The sequence below is a fragment of the Capricornis sumatraensis genome, chromosome 19 (genome assembly GCF_032405125.1).
Source record: "Capricornis sumatraensis isolate serow.1 chromosome 19, serow.2, whole genome shotgun sequence".
NCBI lineage: Eukaryota > Metazoa > Chordata > Mammalia > Artiodactyla > Bovidae > Capricornis > Capricornis sumatraensis.
Genome location: NC_091087.1, coordinates 6,422,967 through 6,442,444, shown reverse-complemented (window position 1 = coordinate 6,442,444; position 19,478 = coordinate 6,422,967). Strand labels below are relative to the sequence as shown.

Sequence of the window (19,478 nt, the reverse complement as noted above, 5' to 3'; positions counted from 1 at the left end):
CTAAACCTCAGTGTCCCTGTCTGCTGAATGGGGATAACAGCAGCCTGGACCTCACCTGGCGTCTGCGGGATTAGATGACAGACTCGGAAAGCACTCCACACAGTGCCTGGTGCACAGAGTCTCCTGCACACTGCTACCCACCGTCATTAAATTGGCTTCCCCCAAATCTAACTTCTATAGCTCTGATTCAGTCATTTGTTTAAAAAAATACTCTAAGCGGAAATTCCATGGTGGTCCAGATGTTAGGACTTGCCACTTTCACTGCCAGGACACTGGTATGATCCCTGGTTGTGGAACTAAGATCCTATAAGCTGTGCAGCATGGCCAAAAAAATAAGTAAAGACAAATTTTAAAATAATAAATAATACTATGTCTATTATAAATAAGCATGAGATGATTAGAAGGCAAACAAGTGGGAGATGGGCAAACTGTTACAATTGTCCCATCAAATGACCTATTTCCAACAGAACCATCAGCATACTTTAAGTGGTGGGTGAGTTTCATTACTTCCATTAAAATGTCAATTATTCACCAGTACACAACCACAAAGTGTTCATTCATGTAAAATGATAAGGACTCTGTAATACTTCACAGAGAAACAGAGGCATGCTAAATTACTAAATAGTTTACCTTTTGACAATGCTTTCTTAAATCACTAGGCTGATAGATGCATGCAAAGGAATGAAGAGAAACCAGATTTCTTGCAACTTTGAAGCTAAAAATTCAAGAATCAGTACAGACAAACACAGTATAGCAAAAATGATGGCAAACATATAAGTGAGATGAAGACTTAGAGAACATGTAACTGGAAACAGAACATTTCTTTTGACCACAGAAATTAAATAAGCTATTCAAGATTTACTAGAGAAACACTATAAATTATTACTCAGGAAGATACAATTCTATTACAACATCATGATTTATTAAAGCACAGCATTCTGTACAATAAAGCCCCTTAACAGTTGTCTATTCTCAGCCAAACTTCTCTATAAGTTAGGTTCTCTTCATAAAAAACATGTTATACTTTAAAATAGTAATTTAACTGATGAGGAAGTTACCATAATACCTATTTGAACACTGAACAAATCAAACCACCTATTGGATATTAACATAAAATGCTTACCTAGAATTTGATTTAAAAGTTCTCAAAATAAATGTATTAAAGCAGGTTCCCTGTGAAAATATGTAAGAAAGAAAGCTTGCATAATAGCAGGTGCAGTCTTTACATTTTATTAACCATAGAAGATGCTTTTTAAAGAGTCTAGTAGAGACATTCACTGTGCAAAAGCTGATGAGATTTATAGTCTTAAAAACAAGCACCGACACAGAAAGGATATTGTGTCAAAAGTCCATTAATTCTACACTTAAGAAGATCATTTCTTTAGGTAAAGATAATCTCATTTATGAATGACACATGATATGCGGTTTAGGATCCATCTACATTATGGTTGTAACTGCATAGTGATATGCTAATTCAAACTTACTGCTATGGGGGAAAAACACCATTTGATGAGACATGAAGACAAAGCACAAACCCGACTAAGGGGACGCCTGCTGTGGACCACAGCACTGCTATGACCAGAGCAGGTGGGAGGACGGGGAAGGGCAGATGGATGGGTCAACTGCAGCCTCGGGGGCGAGGCGGGGCAGTGGTGGGAAGCTGGGGTCTGATTGACAATCACTGAGCAGGCAACAGAATGAGCCAGGAAATCAAAACCAATGATGAAAGCAGACACACCATCAGAGAACTCCAACAGCAGGACAAAATATACAGAACTGTTCTTTTACAAACACTCGGAAAGAAATCAATCGTGAAACTACAGAGAAATCGTCAAAGAATTTTAAATATCAACTAATTAGCCAACGATGCAAATTATAAAAACAGTGTCTCCAAAGACCACAAAATGGACTAGTTACCACTTCACATGCCGCTAAATGATTCACAGTTAATTTAATTATATGCCGACTAACAATGCAGCTAACATGAAACGGGTGGTAACCAAAAAAAAGTGAAAATACAAGTGCAGTTACAAAGCAGACTGTTGTAAACATGAGTTCATGGGGTAAACAGCAATGCACTCGCAAAACCTAAACTAAACATGGAAGAAAGCTGGAACATGTGCTTTAGAGCCGCACACTCTGTCACCGAAAGCCCTAGGTCGTCATCCCGTTTTCAGACTCGGAAGAGTGAGGAAGCCTGACTTCTTCACTGGGGCCCTGGGGCACCGGGCTTTGAACCTGGTTTCACACGCAGAGCTGGCCTGAGCGCGCGGCCAGGCCCATCAGCCAGCAGACCAGTTGAGATTCCTAAGCCAGGGGTCCAAATATCAAGACTCATTTGTCGCTGTGTGATTATGGAATGATTTCGCTCAGTGGCGTCCGACTCTTTGCGGCCCCATGGACAGTGGCCTACCAGGCTTCGCGGTCCATGGGATTTTCCAGGCAAGAATACTGGAGTGGGCTGCCATTTCCTTCTCCAGGGGATCTTCCCAACCCAGGGATCGAACCCGGCTCTCCTGCATTGCACACAGACGCTTTACCGTCTGAGGCACTAGGGAAGCCCGATTCAAGACTAGGCAGTTTTAAAAATCTTAGACCTCTGAGGGTAGCAAACGTACCTGATTTTCTTCTGGGTAAAAAGAGAAAAAAACAAACAAACAAAAGAAAACCAGTGTGCTCGGGGAGGGACGCGGCAGGGAGGAGGTAGACACATACCAGAGTCATGAAGCCCATCTTGTCTTCTTCTGGCTCAGGGCTGGGCTGCCTCCTTTCGGGCATGGAGCGCCCTCTGCTGGGCGGGAAGGAGCCGGCATGTGAGGAGGCGAAATCCAGGTTGAGGGAGTCCGAGGATTTAAAGCGCCGAAGGTTGCTGAAGCTCCCACTGCCCACCCTGCTCTCAATCCCCTCCGCCCGCTGATCCGTGTTCTCCTTGTCTTTTTGGATCAACCTAAAACAGAATAAAATCATCACCTGCCTTTGTCAGCAGAGGAACATGTCTGGACAGCAAATGTGGGCTTGCATTCTGTATCACGATTAGCAAATTCCAGGAAGAGTTGCTCAATTAACATCTCAGCAAAAAGGTTCAGCTTTCCCTCTTTGGAATATTCTCAAACTGAGAATAACTTATCATTGAGTCTTACAAAGTGGCCCCTCATCATTCACGTTTGATTTGACTTATTTACTCTAACATTCTGATGGGGGCTGGGAGGTTACTCCCTGTGAGGAGATACCTGAAGCTGACCACCTTTACCTTCCCTGCTCTCAGGGCAGAGATGCACGTCAGTGCCTCAGATCTTTTCCACTGGGAATCCGGAACTCCGTATAACCAAAACAGCGATTCACGAGCATGCTGGAGTTTCTAAACACAAGTCTCCAGACCAGATGAAGTGCTGAGTTGAACTTTTCATTTTGTTTTAAGCTTGTGTATGTACAAACGCATCACTTGATGAATTTCTCCACCAGCTTTGTGTGAGTTTCTGGATTCAGGTCAATGTGCTGCATTAACCTAGAATTCACAGTTACTGCTCTTCTCCCCTAATGTGTCATGGATGATTTTATATACAGATTACATGCATGATTATGCAAATAAAATGATTTTCCCATAAAAATACAAGATCCTTACAGGTAGTAAACTCTGCAGTTTCACTTCTACTTATACATCTTGAAAGTTTTTCACTGTTGACAAGTTGATGGACAGAATTTACCATTTACATCAAGTCAACTTGTTTCATAAGGAAAAATCATTTTTACCTGACAACTTGCTCTAAAAATAAAAATATTAACACATAACTGTTCCAAATTTCCTATGGGGATGAGGAAAGACAATCTTTCTGAGCTTGTCTGTGCTCAAACACGGCCCACAAAGCAGTCTGTCTCAGCGTCAAAAGTACAGGCGGCACCATCTGCGTTTGCTGGTTGTGCCATTCACCCCTGCCTTTTCCCCGAGCCCCCCACACTCGACCGGCAGGAACGGGCACCTCGGGCAGGGGTGATGTGATGAGAACAATCTGAGCAGCAGCTCTGCCAGGTCCTGTGCAGGGTCACCAGCCTGCGGCCACTCTGAACGTGGACTCGGGACAGGAGGCACAGCTGTGCTGGTGTGGCACCAGGCAGGCCTCAGGGCCCCAGCCACCCGGCTGTACCCAGACCCAGGGCCCCCTGCTCACCACAGGCGGGCCTTTGGGTTCTATCCTGTTTTGTAAACTGTTCTAACTGCCAAGACTGGGTCTAAAGAAAACATTTTAAATATACTGATGAGATGAGAAAAACTCAAACACATGTCCTTGGATCACTGTCTTACACCAAGCCAATCTTCACAATGTATTAAGTTACAAAGGGAAATGCAGATCTGAGTGGGAATTTGCCAAGCCCAGAACCCCATCTTTTCTGTACCAGGTGGCTTTTCACCAGAACGTACTAGGCTCCAAGGGACACACGAGGGTGAACCCTCAGTGCTGGAGGGTGCACGGGCCACAGGGGACACCACCTCGGCACCTCACCCACCTTGGGGCCCAGAGCTGAGGGGGGGACACCCCACAACACCACCCCACAGAGTGCTTACACCACACTGTGGACAGAAAGCCCTGGCTGACTGAGCTCTATAATCAAGGGCAATCTCAGAACTGAAAATTCCTGAAGCAGACCTGAAGTCAGTTTTCTCACTATGGAACACTCAGACTTCTCTAAGCAGGAGACAGCTCCTCAGAGAAGCCGAGTCTCCGGGGAGCTGGGCTCAGGTGCACCCACCAGCTTTCTTCGTTGATCCTGTCCAGCTGCTTCTGAATCCTCCCGGCCGGAGTCTTGGCATCGGTCTGGCCGCTGGGCGACAGCAGAGCGGGCGCGCTGAAAAGGGTGACCTGGTTGCCCATGCCGTCTGACACGCCCTTGTCACTCTTGAACACCTGGCCCACGTTGGCCAGCATGCTGGCTTGGTGCCTGCGCTCCCAGTCCTGATCTTTCAGGGGCTGCACCTGGGCATGAGAGGACCACGTCTCGTCAGCAAAATTCTGGGCACATCAAGTCTATCAGGAACTGAACACAATTTTACATGGAAGCCCTGACTTTGGACAAATGGGCCCTGCTTATGAGACACTGCCATCTCTTAAGCGAGCAGTACTGAAGAAACAGGCAGGAGGAGAATCCAGTTCCTAGATGGCCTGGTGACATTCAGGTCTCAGCCTGGACGGAAGGCAATCCTATGAGGTTATTCACAAGGGTGGGCTGATGGACTCAGAGACAAAAACCGAAAATTACAAAAATATATCCTTGCTTCCATCAGCCAGGCTGAAGGAAAATTAGAAAAAAACAAAACAAAACAAAACAAAAAACCTTCAGCTCTGCAGCCACTGGGTCCACCCCACCGGTCATCACTGGTACTAGTTCGCCAAGGAGTGCCGTCCTCGTGGGTTGCCAGCCCTCCGTTTTCCAGGCTGGTCTGAACACGCACAGGCAGGAGTGAGCAGGGGCAGCCAGGGGACAGGAGGGCCAGCCTCCCGTGGCTCTCCTCTCAGGGGACAGGCCCTCGGGCTGTTCTGGGGATGGCCCCACACACCGCAAGGGTGCCTCTGTCATCTGAGACGCATGCAAGAGTGCCTGCTGGGCCCCGTGCCGCCCTCCCGCTCTCACACCTCACACCCTTCTCTCCGCAAATCTCCCCCCGCCCCACTCTCACCCAGGTCCTGCCTTGTTTTCCCAGAGATGACCTCAAAGCAACAGAGGGGCAGCCTCGAGCTGCTGGCTTGCCTGCTCCCTGTCCCCCATGGCCAGTACCTTCGCTTTCTGTCTTCATCACGACCCCTCCCCAGGGCTGGGCCACCCCTCTTCCTGGCTCCAGGACCACCTGCCATCATTCCTGCTCCGCTCTGGCGAACTAGCTGCCTATGGGTTCACCCCCATCAGCCCGATCAGCACATCCTCTCCATTCTCTCGCCTTAAAATCGCACATTTTTGAACATTTTCATTCTGAGAAATTGTACTCTAAGTGTTCCATAGCAAATAGAAACACTCAGAGCAATACTAACCCTTATAAACCATAATGAATAAGAAGTCACATCTCAGGTGTAGAAAAGCTTCTGGAGGAAACATGGCAAGCCATTGACGACAACAAAGTCTATAGAGAGAAGCTGGACTTGGGGTCGGGGTTCGGGTGGTGGGGGACAGGACTCACTCTATTGCCCTCACTCCTCTCATTGCTTTAGACTGTCTCCATGGACCTCACATTCATTCCTGGGCATTGCTCACATTCATTCCTCTACACCCCACTTCACTTCCTCACGGGGTAAAACAAGTCAAACGGCCAAGTTTCCGAGTCACTCGACTCAACCTGGCAGCTCTGCGCTGTTGGCCACGGCAGTCACTCGCCTTGTGCAGCACACTGAGGATGTGACGCAGGCCGGTGCAAAGCTCGATGTGGAAATCACACAGATTTCAAGACTCGCAGTGAAAAAAGCATGTAAAGCAGCCCGCTCATTTTTAGGAAATTTTAGATTGTGTATGTGGCTCGTATTATCTTTCTGACGGACAGCACTGTCCACATGAAAGGCTCATGCTTTGTGTCAGCTTTCGGGTGAACCCAGAAAGGACTACTTAGAATTCTGAACCACACACAATGGCCACACACTCTAAATCCACCTATAATGCAAATCACATTCAATGTTCAAAACCAGAAATGCTATACATGTTACAGCAGTGGACTAGCCATAAGGAAAATGTAACTCCACTTCCGCGAAGCATCTGCAGTAACTGTAACAGTGAACCCGCCTCAGTTCAGCTCTTAACACATTTCTAAAGGATTTAGAGATTTAAGGACCTTGTCATTTTGCATTTCTTCTAAATGCTTTTTTGCATTTTCAACTTCCCATAGGAGAGGATTCTGAAAAAGATACATACAGTGCTTTAGAGTCAATTCTTAACAGACTTTGCGTGGACTGCGGGATGGCTACTCTCCTGTCTGAAAGCATAAAGCACCTCGGGATGAGGGGTGGACCTCGCACCCAGAGCGAAGTGTCGGCACGAAGCCGGATGACAACTGTTAACACTAACTTGTACACAGAAAAACTCCTCCTTCCCCGACTGATCTTCTAGATCCAAGGAGGCCAGGTCCCTGGGGTAAGTGAAACTGCTTTATACTTGCTTTCAGCTTTTGCAGTTCAGTGGTCACTCAGGAAACTGGCGCAGGTTTCACATGTAACATTCAAACCTGAGCCAAAACTATCTCCACCTCAGGGCCAGCCCACAGGTCAGGGTGAAGAGAGCTCTCTAGTGAGGTGTGGGTATCATGGGTTTTGTGGGGGAAAAATGTGCCGCAGAACTTGTAGTGACCATGGGTCTCTCTCAGACAAGCCTTGCCCAAGCGTCAACCTCGGCGAAGGTTCTGGGCCTCGTCTTTAGGGCACCGGTGCAGCTGGGACAGGTTTTCCCTGAACCTCAACCAGACTGTTGCCCACTGAGCTGCTCTGATAGAGGTTCTAAGACATTTTCCAAAGCAAATAAAAAGAGAGATGGCTGGAGTTGGAATATGAGATTGCTTGCTTTTACTTGCTTCAATCTTTTCTATCACATTATATAAAAGATCCTGAACTAAACTTATTGATTTGGCTGCATCGGGCCTTAGCTGCATCACGAGCGATTCCTTTGATGTGATTGCCGCATGGCACGTGGAATCTTAGCTCACCAATCAGGGATCGAACCTGCGTCCCTGACCTTGCAAGGCAGGCTCCCAGCCACTGGACTGCCAGCAAAGCCCCAGAAATAAACTTCTAAGAAAGAAACGAAGGGGTGAGGGTGGACCTAGAAGAATGTTCTAGCACAGCGGCTGGTAACATAGGGGCCACTGGTGATTCCGCCTAACGCTTTCTGGAAGGGTTGCGGGCACACATCTATGTCTGTTCCTTTACACACTGCCTGTGGATGCTGTCACGCTTATTGACTAGCATGAAGGCATAAGGCATCAGCATTCAAATATTTTTAAAGCAAAACAAAAGTTTACTTTGAATTGGCTTAGTCATAAACAGCACCCCGATCTCAACAGCCTCTGAGCAGCAGTTCTGAAAGTAAGGAAGTGCACCCCTGATCGGGAGACACTGAGCCCTCTACTTAAGCAGAGAGGGAGCCTCACTGAGGTCTCATGATGGGAGTCAGAACCACAGCCCCCTGGGAGCCCACATGTGAGGCTCTGCACTCCAGGCCCAAGAACACTGCTATGGTGGGGATAGTACTGACCCCTGAGGCTGGACCTGGGATCCCCACTCCATTTCCTGGATGGTAGGTACCGCTGTGTGGCCAACCCTTCCGGGAAACCACTCTCAGGGCTCTCTGATGCGAGCATCCACCATCGCCCTTTCCTGGAGCGTCTTCTGTCGCAGTGCAACTTCGGTTCTCCTCCTGCCTAGGAGCAGCCATCCTACATACACACCCCACATCTGGACCGGCAGTTTGGCATGTGGGACTCCAGTGCCACGTCCGAGGCAAGCACCTCCACATCTGGGCACCATGCCTTCCATTTCACGGGCCTCGGGCTGGCTCCCTCAGGTTTGAGGGACACTCGTAAGGTCCAACTGTATGCTGAGCAGCTCCCTGGCCTGGCTGGTCAGAGCAACAAGCGTCCTTCTTGAGAGTGGGGACCCCCTGGCCCCTGCCCACCACCTACGGGCGACCACATCTGGCCCTGCTCCCGAGGTTGGGTGCCTGGATCAGCAGACAGGGCCACACATGCACACTGGACGGCAGAGACGGGAGCGGCAGAGAAAGGCAGTGCCGGCCCTGCCCAGCCGCGTCTCCGGCCCACACGCCCCTCTCCTCCATGCTGCTGTGTCTCTCTCCCGCCTGTCAGCCAAGAACAGTGTCAGCTCCACTCTCAACGACCCTGTCCTGATGGCACGCGGGCTGTGACTGCAGGGGCGGCAAGCAGGCCATGCTCTGTGTGGACCACTGGCCCTGGGTTCACGGGGGGCACACCCGCACGCCTGCTCACGCAGCCAGCGCGGCTTCGTGTGTGACACGTGGGTGACAGAGGGTGCTGGTGACCGGCTCGTGAGAGGAGAGGTGCTCCCCCTGGCCCCAGGCCCCTTCCTCAGACTGCCTGGGGTGAGCCAGCGCGGGCAGCAGGCAGTGGCAAGCACGGGACACACGAGGGCACACGTTCTTCCTTCCTAAGCTGGGAGGTAAGTTCGAACAGTTTCGCCTCCTTAGTGGCAGAGCTTCTGGAAGACAAAAGTTCAGACTACAAGGCCGACCGGGGACAGACAGCAAAGATGCCAGGGCAGAGAAGAAACCAGCCCTTGAGGAGAAGATCACAGGCAGAAGGGCGCCCCCTGGCGGCTGTTAGTGACCCTGCTTGGGGAGGGTTTGCGAGCACAGGACATCACCCGCCTCAGGAAACCGGCCGGCCCCTCAGGCGCTCCCTGAGCTCCAGGCAAAGCTCCAACAGCCAGGCCAGCACAGGCCCGACCCGCCTCTCCATGCCCAGCCAGTGCCCAGCAGCAGTGCAAGGCAACACCTTTCCCACCAGAAGGACGGGGTGGCTGGCTGGCTGTGGGCACCATATCCCCAGCAGCGCCACGTCGCCTGGACGTGGCCTCTCACCCATGGGCTCCCGGGGACTGCAAGCTGGGAGTGGGGCCCTGGGTCTGCACCGTGCCCCGCTGTGACTTATTCAACAATGTATGAATAAAGACTTAAAACTCTGTTCATGACAGAGCTATTTTGGCCATCTCTTAACGAGAATGGGATTTTTCTCGTTCTGTATCCTGCTAGGCTTTGAGTTGCTGACTGAACTCTGAGCAGCAGTAACTCGGAGCTGAAGCATCCTGGGGACACACAGAGCACAGGACAAAACCGGAGGGAAATTAACCTAGGGATGACACGGGAGCGGGGACTGTCCGACACTCAGGGAGCACTCCCATCTCAGACGGGCAGCACGACCCCTGCGTCTGCGCTCCTTTGCGGACTGAGCAGCATGGGGAGGGGCACAGTGGGACAACAAGGGAACAGGCCCTCCCCGTGCCCGTCCCCCGGGGACCAAGAGCAGCATCTTGGAGAGTGCAGCTCCCCGCTGAGCCAGCTCAGCCACCACTTCTGTCAGCATCTGCTGCAGCTTCTGCTCTGCCAGCTCCAGGCACAGCTGCAGCTGTCGGTCTTTATCCTCCTTCTACAAAGGGAGAGCAGAACATCAAAATGGGCCAAGCGGTGTAGCCTCTGCCATTGTTAGTAAGCTGAGACAAAACCTAAATGCGTGTGTCTACAGGATTAGTTCTGCTTCGGAAGCCACGTCACGGTAATTTTTCTCTCTGTGTTCCTGGGCTTGGTCTCAGTGGGCAGAACACCTCCTGCCAGAGTGTTTGCTCTTCCTAAACGTCTCCAAAGAAGTCTTAAAAAAAAAGTTCTTATATATTAAAGAAGATCAGGTTTCTGTAGAAGCTTATTCATTCATCTTGACAAGTTAAGGGTCAGTACTGACCCTTCTTAAAACATCACCAGAATCATCATTTGAAGGGAACCCTACCAACCCAGACGGCCATGGGCTTGTAAGCCAAAATATGGCTTTCATCTCCTCTGAAATACAGACCTGATCAGAGTGTGCCTGGGGAAATGCCAGTCAACTAATATTTGTAAATGCATAATTATTCTTTTAACAGATCTTCTTACTCTGAAAACTTTCAGTGTAGAACATTTAGACAGATTCTTTTTTTTTAAAAGAAAAAAAAAATGAAATGATCTATACGCTCGGGTTCCTGAGAGGTTAGCATTTATTTCTAAGCAGCTTTCTTATTTTTTCTGTGTGTGTATTACTCTATATACATACATAAACAATAAGATGTGTTTTAAAACCCTCAGAAAACAACAACGTAGTATTTTCTGATTTGCCTTTTACAGCCATTATTCTGTATATCAGAATGCTCTTAATTAGCATTCCACATCATACATTTCAATGGCTTTCTAGTATTTTATTTTTGTAGTGGGGCCAATGATACACTTTTTCACACACCAGACTGACTCACTTTGTTTTGGAGAAGCCAGATTTGGTTTTCCTGATTAAGTCCTGATTATGTGAGACCACACAGGAACAGGAGCAAGTAAAGCTCACCAAACCACAGGAAGTACAAACCCTAATCAGACTGGAGCTCTAAACCTGCCTTTTGTTACAGTGAACCCAGTTCCCAACAGGCAGCCAGCTGCTGTGAAGTTCCCTGCTGCTCTCTGCTCTTTCAGGAAAAATGCTAACAAGCCAACAGATTCAAGTCAAGTAAAACAAGAGTCAGGAGTGGAATTCCACAAAATGGTTAACCCAAATCCCAAATAATTCAAACCTGTAAGTTGCAGTCAGCCTCAATTTTTAAAAAATGTATTTCCTTTCAGTACAGCTGATTTATCATGATGTACATCCACACTTTTGAACGCAGTACTTTAGGGTCATAAGAACTTTACACTGAGACTTGATTTCCAACATGGGAGTCACATGAAAAGGTCTTTACCTTCCTTCCTCAGTATTCACTACTACAGAAGTCAGACACAGTTCAGGAAAAGCCATTACCTGTCGATGCATAGAATCCTTATTTGCGATTTCATTTTCAAGTTTATCATCGAGGTTGTGCACAGAGATGACTTTGCGCTGTGCAGCGAGGTAGCGTTTCTGAAGTGTAATGATTCTCTTCTCCATGTCCTCCTTTTGGGCCATAGCCTACACCAGGCATTGCAGAGGAGAAAAGGTAAGTCATTATCATAGAATACTGTGATACAATTAAGAGTAAAAAAGCTGGACTAAATCCTAAGTTTCAAATCAAACATAAAATTAGCATCCTCAAAATTAAAGTCCTAGACATGGCAGTTTTCTGAGATGTGAGCCAAAACGCGCCTACCTCAAATGTCACATTTGCCACGATGGAACCCATCTGTCTTAATGTCTGTCTGGCCACTCGATTTACCAAGCTTCTTTTCTACATCATAAACCCAACCAGCAAACAAAAAGTACACTAAACTACTCTGTCATTGCAAGAATTCCAGAAGGGAAGGTATCTGGCATGAAATGAGGATCTCTGTCTCCTACACCATACAGGTGGGCTTGACCCAGAACAGGGAGGGACCTTCAACAGATCCTACTGGGAGCTCTGAGGCTCATTTCCTCAGGTAAAAGTTGGAAAAATCTCATGCAATTTCCTCAAAATTAAATAAGAATATTAATGAGTAGAAACAGAAGTAAACGTGTTACACAACTGGGAGCAGCCTTCTCAAGCCTAGTTCTTCTCAAGCAGTTACACCACATGTAGGAAACGCTCAAACCAGGAGCAGAGCTTGCTGCCGATGCGACTCCTGTCCGCTGGCTCAAAATCCATGTCAGGTCCCTCCGTGCTCACTAAGTAACCGATGTTGTCCTAACATGAAAAGTGCAAGGTCTTAAAAACGCTTTTTCCAGAATTCTCTGTGTATTAATCTCTGCCACCTAATCTCCTCCTGTTGCCAAAGAGTAGTGTGAACACGTTATACAAACATGTGCAAATATTTCTGTTTTGAGTTCTCACACAGAATTACTCACACCGAGCTACTAAACAAGTACACCTGCTGTACCACATGTTGGAGGGGTGCACTCCGAGACAGTCTCATGGGGGAGGGGTGGGGCAGGGTGGGCACTGTCTGTCTGCACAGAGAGGAGAGGCGAGGCTCACGGGAGGAGGCCTGAGCCCCCAGCTCTCTTCTGTTTTCACAGTGACCGTTAGGGAGCTTCTCATAAATCACAACACCAGCAGACACGACCGCCAGAAACATCCTGATTCTGCCTGGTTACACAGCACGGGCCTGAGGATCTGAGGGTGAGCAAATGCCACTCGACTTGTCTGACCACTGGTATCACTGTCACACATCCTTTCAAGGAGTGGAACCTCAGAAAACTAGAGAAGATGGCCAGGCAAGCTGCCTCAGCAGATCCCACACAGCATGTTCCCATCTCTCCGGGAGAATGGGCTCCACAGACGTTCAGACTCACCTGAGTGAATCAGAAGGAAATTTCAGCATCATTGGGAATATATTCAGCAGGCAGGTAGGGGGATGAACTGGGAGACTGCAGTTGACATATATACACTACTGATACTATGCATCAAGTCACCAACGAGTGAAGACCTACTGAACAGCACAGGGCACTCTATCAGTGCTCTGTGGTGAAGTTAATGGATAGGAAACCTAAAACACAGGGAGATTTGTGTGTGTGTGTTTGTATATATTTATATGATTGGTTCACATTGCTGTACAGCAGAAATTGACACAGCAGTGTAAAGCAACTATACTCCAATAAATGAATGAGTGGATGAATGAATTTTTAAAAAAGGAACACACTAGGCCCCCTAGAACTTGTGGAAATGAGGAGTCCACACCCAGGGTGCAGCACAGCCATGTTAGTCTACTGCCAACGGGCCGCCTGGACCAGGCCTCTTCTACCCTAGAGACCTCGACGCAGAGGCGGGAAGGCAGCCAGTGGCGGTCTCGCCAGTGCTCTGCTCTTGCTCACACAGCCATGCCAAGGCTGAGATCACGGGGAGAACAAGGGACCCACATTCCGCCTCAGGACAACAGACACGTCCACTGTCACTCACTTCACGGACGTCCTGCTGTAGTTTCACGTTTACTTCCTTGGACTTGAGGAGGTCCTTCCTGGCCGTGTCCAGGTCCTTCTCCAGCTCTGTTACGTGGGCAGAGAGGGCTGCCAGGCGGTCCTTCATCTCTCTCTGCTCCCGTGACTTCTTCTCGATGATTTCCTGGAGCTCGATCACCGGAGCCAGGTCTGCGTCGCGGGTTCTCTAATGGGGGAAAGGAAACCTTAGACAGCCTTGTTTTGGGAGGGAGGGAACGCAGCACTTCCGGGAAATCGGTGAAGTCAAAACTGCCTTCTGCGCTCTGGAGCTCACACGTCCCTTACAGCCACTCAGACCTACATGATGCATTGGTGAAAGGTCTCAACAGCCCCGCACAGACTGGATAGTAAGACGAGAACCAGACAGAGAGTGAAACCGAGGACATGCCTTTCTATTGGCGCTTGGCATGTTTTCTTGCTTGTGATTTACATCAAGCACCCCATCCATTAGTATCTTTTTCAGGTTATTCTTCTCTTTAAGAATCATCAGTGAAAACCAAAACATTGAATCAGAATAAAGAAATAAGTAAAGACAGCAAAACTCCATTTGGAAAAACTCAACTCAAAACTGAAAATACAGCATAAAAAGAAAATACATGGTGATGCTATCCATCTCGAATAGAACCAGGTGATTCGAGTCAGAATTTGTCTCCTCCTGGACAAAGGGGTGCTTAAGAGATCCTGCAGCTCTGAGCCACAAGTCTAGTTTACTAGTCATTAAAATAACCCAGGTGGGCTGGTCCTCAATCAGAAAGATAAAGAACATCTGATGTCCACCACTACAGCCTTCATACTTTTTTAAAATGAAAGGATACAAATGACAAACCCTTGGACTGCAAGGAGATACAACCAGTCCATTCTGAAGGAGATGAGGCCTGGGATTTCTTTGGAAGGAATGATGCGAAAGCTGAAACTCCAGTACTTTGGCCACCTCATGGGAAGACTTGACTCATTGGAAAAGACTGATGCTGGGAGGGATTGGGGGCAGGAGGAGAAGGGGATGGCCGAGGATGAGATGGCTGGATGGCATCACCGACTCGATGGACGTGAGTTTGAGTGAACTCCGGGAGATGGTGATGCACAGGGAGGCCTGGCGTGCTGCGATTCATGGGGTTGCATAGAGTCGGACACGACTGAGTGACTGAGCTGAACTGAACTAACTGAAATTGCACGATGAATGATCCAACTTACCTTGTTATGTGTGGCACCTAATTCTTCTAACAAACTACACCTTTCAAGTGCTCCTCGTGTGTTGATGTGTGTATATACGTGAGTGCACTTCTTAGTGTATGCTGCTGCTGCTGCTAAGTCGCTCCAATCGCGTCCGACTCTGTGCGACCCCATAGATGGCAGCCCACCAGGCTTCCCAGTCCCTGGGATTCTCCAGCAAGAACACTGGAGTGGGTTGCCATTTCCTTCTCCAGTGCATGAAAGGGAAAAGTGAAAGTGAAGTTGCTCAGCAGTGTCTGACTCTTCGCGACCCCATGGACGGAAGCCTACCAGGCTCCTCCAACCATAGGATTTTCCAGGCAGGAGTACTGGAGTGGGTTGCCATTGTATACTCACCCTAATACGCGGCTACTATAACAGAATACATTTAATGTATCTCATTGATCTTCACATCAAAAAATCTGCTTATTAACAGCTTTAAATTCTAAGTTTGAGAGGGAAAGAAATGTTATCCTAAAATAATTCTATTATTTAGTTTTTAATTGCAAATTGATATACAGAATATAATAAATCTTGAGACATTTATACCAACTAATACTTTTTAACTGGTGGCTTCCCAGGTGGACCTATGATAAAGAATCCACCTGGCAGTACAAGAGGGCAGGTTCGATTCTTGGGTCAGGATGATACCCTGGAGTAGATGATGGCCACCCACTCCAGTATTCTTGCCTGGGAAGTCCCAGGAAAAGAGGAGCATGGTGGGGTACAGTCCACAGGGTCGCAAAGACTCGGAGATGACTGAGCATACATGTAGGCAACACTTTTTAACCATATAAAACTCTGACTTCTTACAGAAAAAAAGTATTTACAAGAATTCAAGAAGCTCAAAAGTCAACTAGTTACATAAATACATGCATCATCCACCTAACAAGGCTGCAAGTGTACAAATCCAGGATGGCCGGGTGGCTGGTACCTTCTTGCCCAGGGCCTTGTGGTGCTCAAAGAGTGATTTCAGTAACTTGATCACCTTCAGCTCGCTGGTCATGCCGACTGGGGACTGCGCCTGCCACTTGCCCGCCGTCGTCTGGAGGGACGGTGTATACCGGGAAACCAGGAACTCGAGGTGCTCCAGCAGCAGCTGCAGGGCAGGGCCAAAGGAGCACCGTCAACCTCATGCTTGAATTCAGGGCCGACAACCCCTCTCAGCCTCATGCTACAGCCTTCCGGCAAGTAGCTAAGGCAAGTCGGAATCCCGCCACTTCAGTCTAAAGTTAGAGTGGACTTCCCCAGTGGCCCAGTAGTTAAGACTCCACACTTCTGCAGGGGTCATGGGTTTTAATCCCTGGTCAGGGAACTAAGACCCCACACAAACTGTAGCATGGACAAAATTGTAGGTTAAGAGAACTCCCCCCTTAAATGTACTAAAATTATAGTAGCTCTCATCATAAATTTGAAGAAAAGTATGAGAACCCCAAACTGATCCACCCTGGTCTGCTCCATGGGAAGATGTGAAAAATGACTTGAAAACCAGACAGAGTTTAAAGACAGCAACACGGAGCCCAGCGGTGGCCCCCGAGGGGCAAATGTCAACATGTGAGAATTCCCCTACTGACCATGATGTTATTCCTCTCTGCTTTCAGCAGAGCTATTTCTTCTTCTCTTGCAAGAAGCTGTTCCCAGCATATATTGAGTTCTTCCGTAGATGTTGCCAACTCCTAGAAAACAGTGAAATGGGTAAGTAACTAAATGCAAACACAAATTAAAAAGAGAGTGAGACTCTGAAGACTGACCCTGTCAAGTCTTTCCAGGCTCCACACAAAGGGTCTCCCTGCCCCTCCAGAGAAGAGGGGGTCCACTGACCCCAAGACCACACAGACCACCACAACTCAGACCGGCCTTCAGCCTCCACCTCGACCTGGCAGGCATGCGGCAGGGGAGAACCCGGAATCCAAGCCTGGCTTCTCAAGACCCAGGAACGTCTGAGAAACTTCCCTAAACATAAACCTAACAACAAAGTGGATAAAGAGATTCTTAAACGACACACAGACAAGTGACCTAGAACCGCTGGGAAGAGTGAGGAAGAAAGGGAAGATCTACAAGGCCATCAGGCTTTGGAGTGTTCCTCTGGGAAAAAGGCTGATGGCACCCCAAGGCCATCTGTTAGCCTGACTCCATTGAAGTCACCCAGTCATTCAATAAACTGGAGAAAATGTTAAATTCATGTTTTATGTATTTTATCACAATTTTCATGCACGCGGTGCCGTCCACATGGTGAACTTGCTCAAACTGAACCACATCTTTCATTCTTCTAGTTTTCTTTACACAAATAAAAAAATCCTGGGCTACATATCCCCTACTACATACTGAGTATTCAGCGTCTAGACACTGCCCAACACTTGTTAAGAGGCATGTAGTAGACATGTGAAGCTATGAGGGTGTATGTTATACACATAAGCAGCAGGTACCTGTCATTAAGATACTGGACACACTGTTCTGTGCTTTGTAAGATGGGAGATGTTAAGGGGCTTAGCTTTTCTGCTTCAAGGACTGACTCTATAGCTCAATCCACGTGCCCCAGTGACTCCTCCAGACAGTGTTTCCCTTCTTGTGGGGCCCCCGCCCGTCCTCCACGCAGCCCCTGCACAACCACTTACAAGGTCAACCTGCTGGGGTCGATCTTGCCCAGAAGGCCAAAACGCCCTGGCCGGCAGGGCCCACAACCATGCTAACAAAATGAAACACAGCTCCAACGCTTCACCGGGTGAAGGCCAATCCGACAGGCCCAGCCCCCGGCTGCTCTCACCTCAGGCCGCTCTGCTTCCAGGACTTGGGCCGAGGCCAAGTTCTTCCTTGTCTTGGCCTTTGCCTTGGGGATGCAGCACTGGAAAAGCGCCCATAGGCGGGCCCTCCTGCGACCCATCCTCGCGGATGGGGGCAGCCCCCCACTCAGGGGCAACTGCTGTTTCACGGTTAGATTCCTCAGCACCCGAGCTATCACCACCGATCTCACACTACGACCACCACTATTCACACTACGACCACCGCTCTCACACACACTGCTCTCACACACCACTCTCACACACTACTCTCACACACAACACTCTCACACACCACTCTCAGACACACTGCTCTCACACTAGGACCACCACTCTCACACTATGACCATCAGCGCTGCTGTCTCTAGAAGAAATGGCACGAAGGCTCTGCCTCCAGCACGTCTCCCAGGAGCCTGGCACCTGGAACCCACTGGGTCATAAGGGGCTCCATGGTAACACGGGGGCTGGGCTCAGGCCCACCATCAAGGGTGCAGAGAGGGGGGAGGGGCTGCCCAAAAGATGGCAGATGAGTGTGGGGTGCAGGAGAAGGAAGGCTGTGCCCACAGCTCAGGCCCACCATCAAACATGACCCTGCAAGGATACTGGTTCACAGTCGAACCAAATAGTAGAAACTGCTTCAGAAACCACCACCACTAGGAATGAGCATGTCTTCTAAGTGGGCTTCTGCCTCCTCTAGCCCCCAAACAAGCCTCCAGGGAGGCTACTGAAAGGGCACCACTGAACTCAAGGGTGTCCCCAGAACCCACCCGGGTGACAAGGACTCACTGCACTAGCTGCCCCTCACTCACCCTGAGCTCCGTCCTCCCTGATTGACTCCCTCACTCTAGCTCAGCAAGGGCTTGACCAACCTCGCTCCAGGCACTTAAAATGAATTCACAGTGGGTACAGGGCTTCGGTCAATCTGCTGTGAACTCGCCCTCTTCACTTTGACCCTGGGCTGCCAGACAACTCTGCCCCGTGGGGGCTGCACGGTGGAGCTTCAGGGGTGTCCCTGCCTTGAGCCGCGACAGCCAGCGCCTCCCAGACCCCGCCAGGTGCTGCCCCTCCCTCCACGCCCGAGTCTCCCACCCCCTCTCCTGGCCCCACTCCCAGCCTCGCGGCTCTCCACTCTCCAGTGCACAGGCCATACTGCTTCTGGCTCAGCCGGGGTCTCTGCTGTCACTTGAGGACCTCCGTCCCCCGGGGGCTTGAGGCCCCATATCCACCCATCTCAGCAGTTACAGACTCTGGAAGATACAGAGTACGGTTTGGGGTCCTGCCTGCAGTTCACCCTGAACACATTCTCTTTTTTTCGCTTTATCTGCTAGAGTTCTCTGAGATGTCTTTTGAAAACCTCAACTGTTGCTTTCAAAAAGACTGTAAAATCACTGTGCTCAACTTTAAGGATAAAATCTTCATTTTCAACCTTAAAGTGAAACTGGAGAGAAGAGTCAAAGCAGTCATTTTTTCACACTGAAAAAGGAAACCCACACCTGACCACATCACAGAATACAGTTCATGCAACCCCTTCCTCCTCAGCCTTCTCCTCCACTACCAGCCGCCTGTCATCACAAGGCCTGCCCTGGGCCGGCAGGGGCAAGGGAAGAGGGCAGACTGGCTCCTCTGTCCCCAGGCCGCATGGGCCGCTTGCCCCACCTTCTTCCCAAGTTCAAGTGGCACTGAAACAGCCCAGGCAAGCAGGGGATTCTGATCAGAAACACAGTCGTGGGTAATGAGCAAGGGCCGCTGGTTCTTGTTTACCCCAGTACCAAAGATGATCAATATAATTACTGTAAATTTTACATGTGGCTTCAGATGAGAGAAGACACCTGGGGCTTCCCCACTACCAGTTATAGATGCAAGCAGCTTGTGGG

At 49.0% G+C, this 19,478-nt stretch overlaps 1 protein-coding gene across 1 annotated transcript in view; it reads right to left on the bottom strand.

Moving 5' to 3' along the window:
- Positions 1–17,708, bottom strand: part of LOC138095433 (liprin-alpha-1-like) — a 197,486-nt gene extending 179,778 nt beyond the window's left edge. Inside the window, exons 1-14 of the mRNA XM_068991484.1 lie at positions 17,592–17,708; positions 16,402–16,503; positions 15,756–15,926; positions 15,181–15,196; positions 14,811–14,859; positions 14,007–14,109; positions 13,581–13,784; positions 11,531–11,677; positions 10,019–10,147; positions 9,139–9,220; positions 8,710–8,816; positions 4,747–4,970; positions 2,716–2,947; positions 631–660 (exon numbers count right to left, since the gene is read on the bottom strand). Of these exons, the coding sequence (XP_068847585.1) occupies positions 631–660; positions 2,716–2,947; positions 4,747–4,970; positions 8,710–8,816; positions 9,139–9,220; positions 10,019–10,147; positions 11,531–11,677; positions 13,581–13,784; positions 14,007–14,109; positions 14,811–14,859; positions 15,181–15,196; positions 15,756–15,926; positions 16,402–16,503; positions 17,592–17,708 (1,713 nt within the window). The remainder of the gene's footprint in view (positions 1–630; positions 661–2,715; positions 2,948–4,746; positions 4,971–8,709; positions 8,817–9,138; positions 9,221–10,018; positions 10,148–11,530; positions 11,678–13,580; positions 13,785–14,006; positions 14,110–14,810; positions 14,860–15,180; positions 15,197–15,755; positions 15,927–16,401; positions 16,504–17,591) is intronic.
- Positions 17,709–19,478: the final 1,770 nt, after the last annotated feature.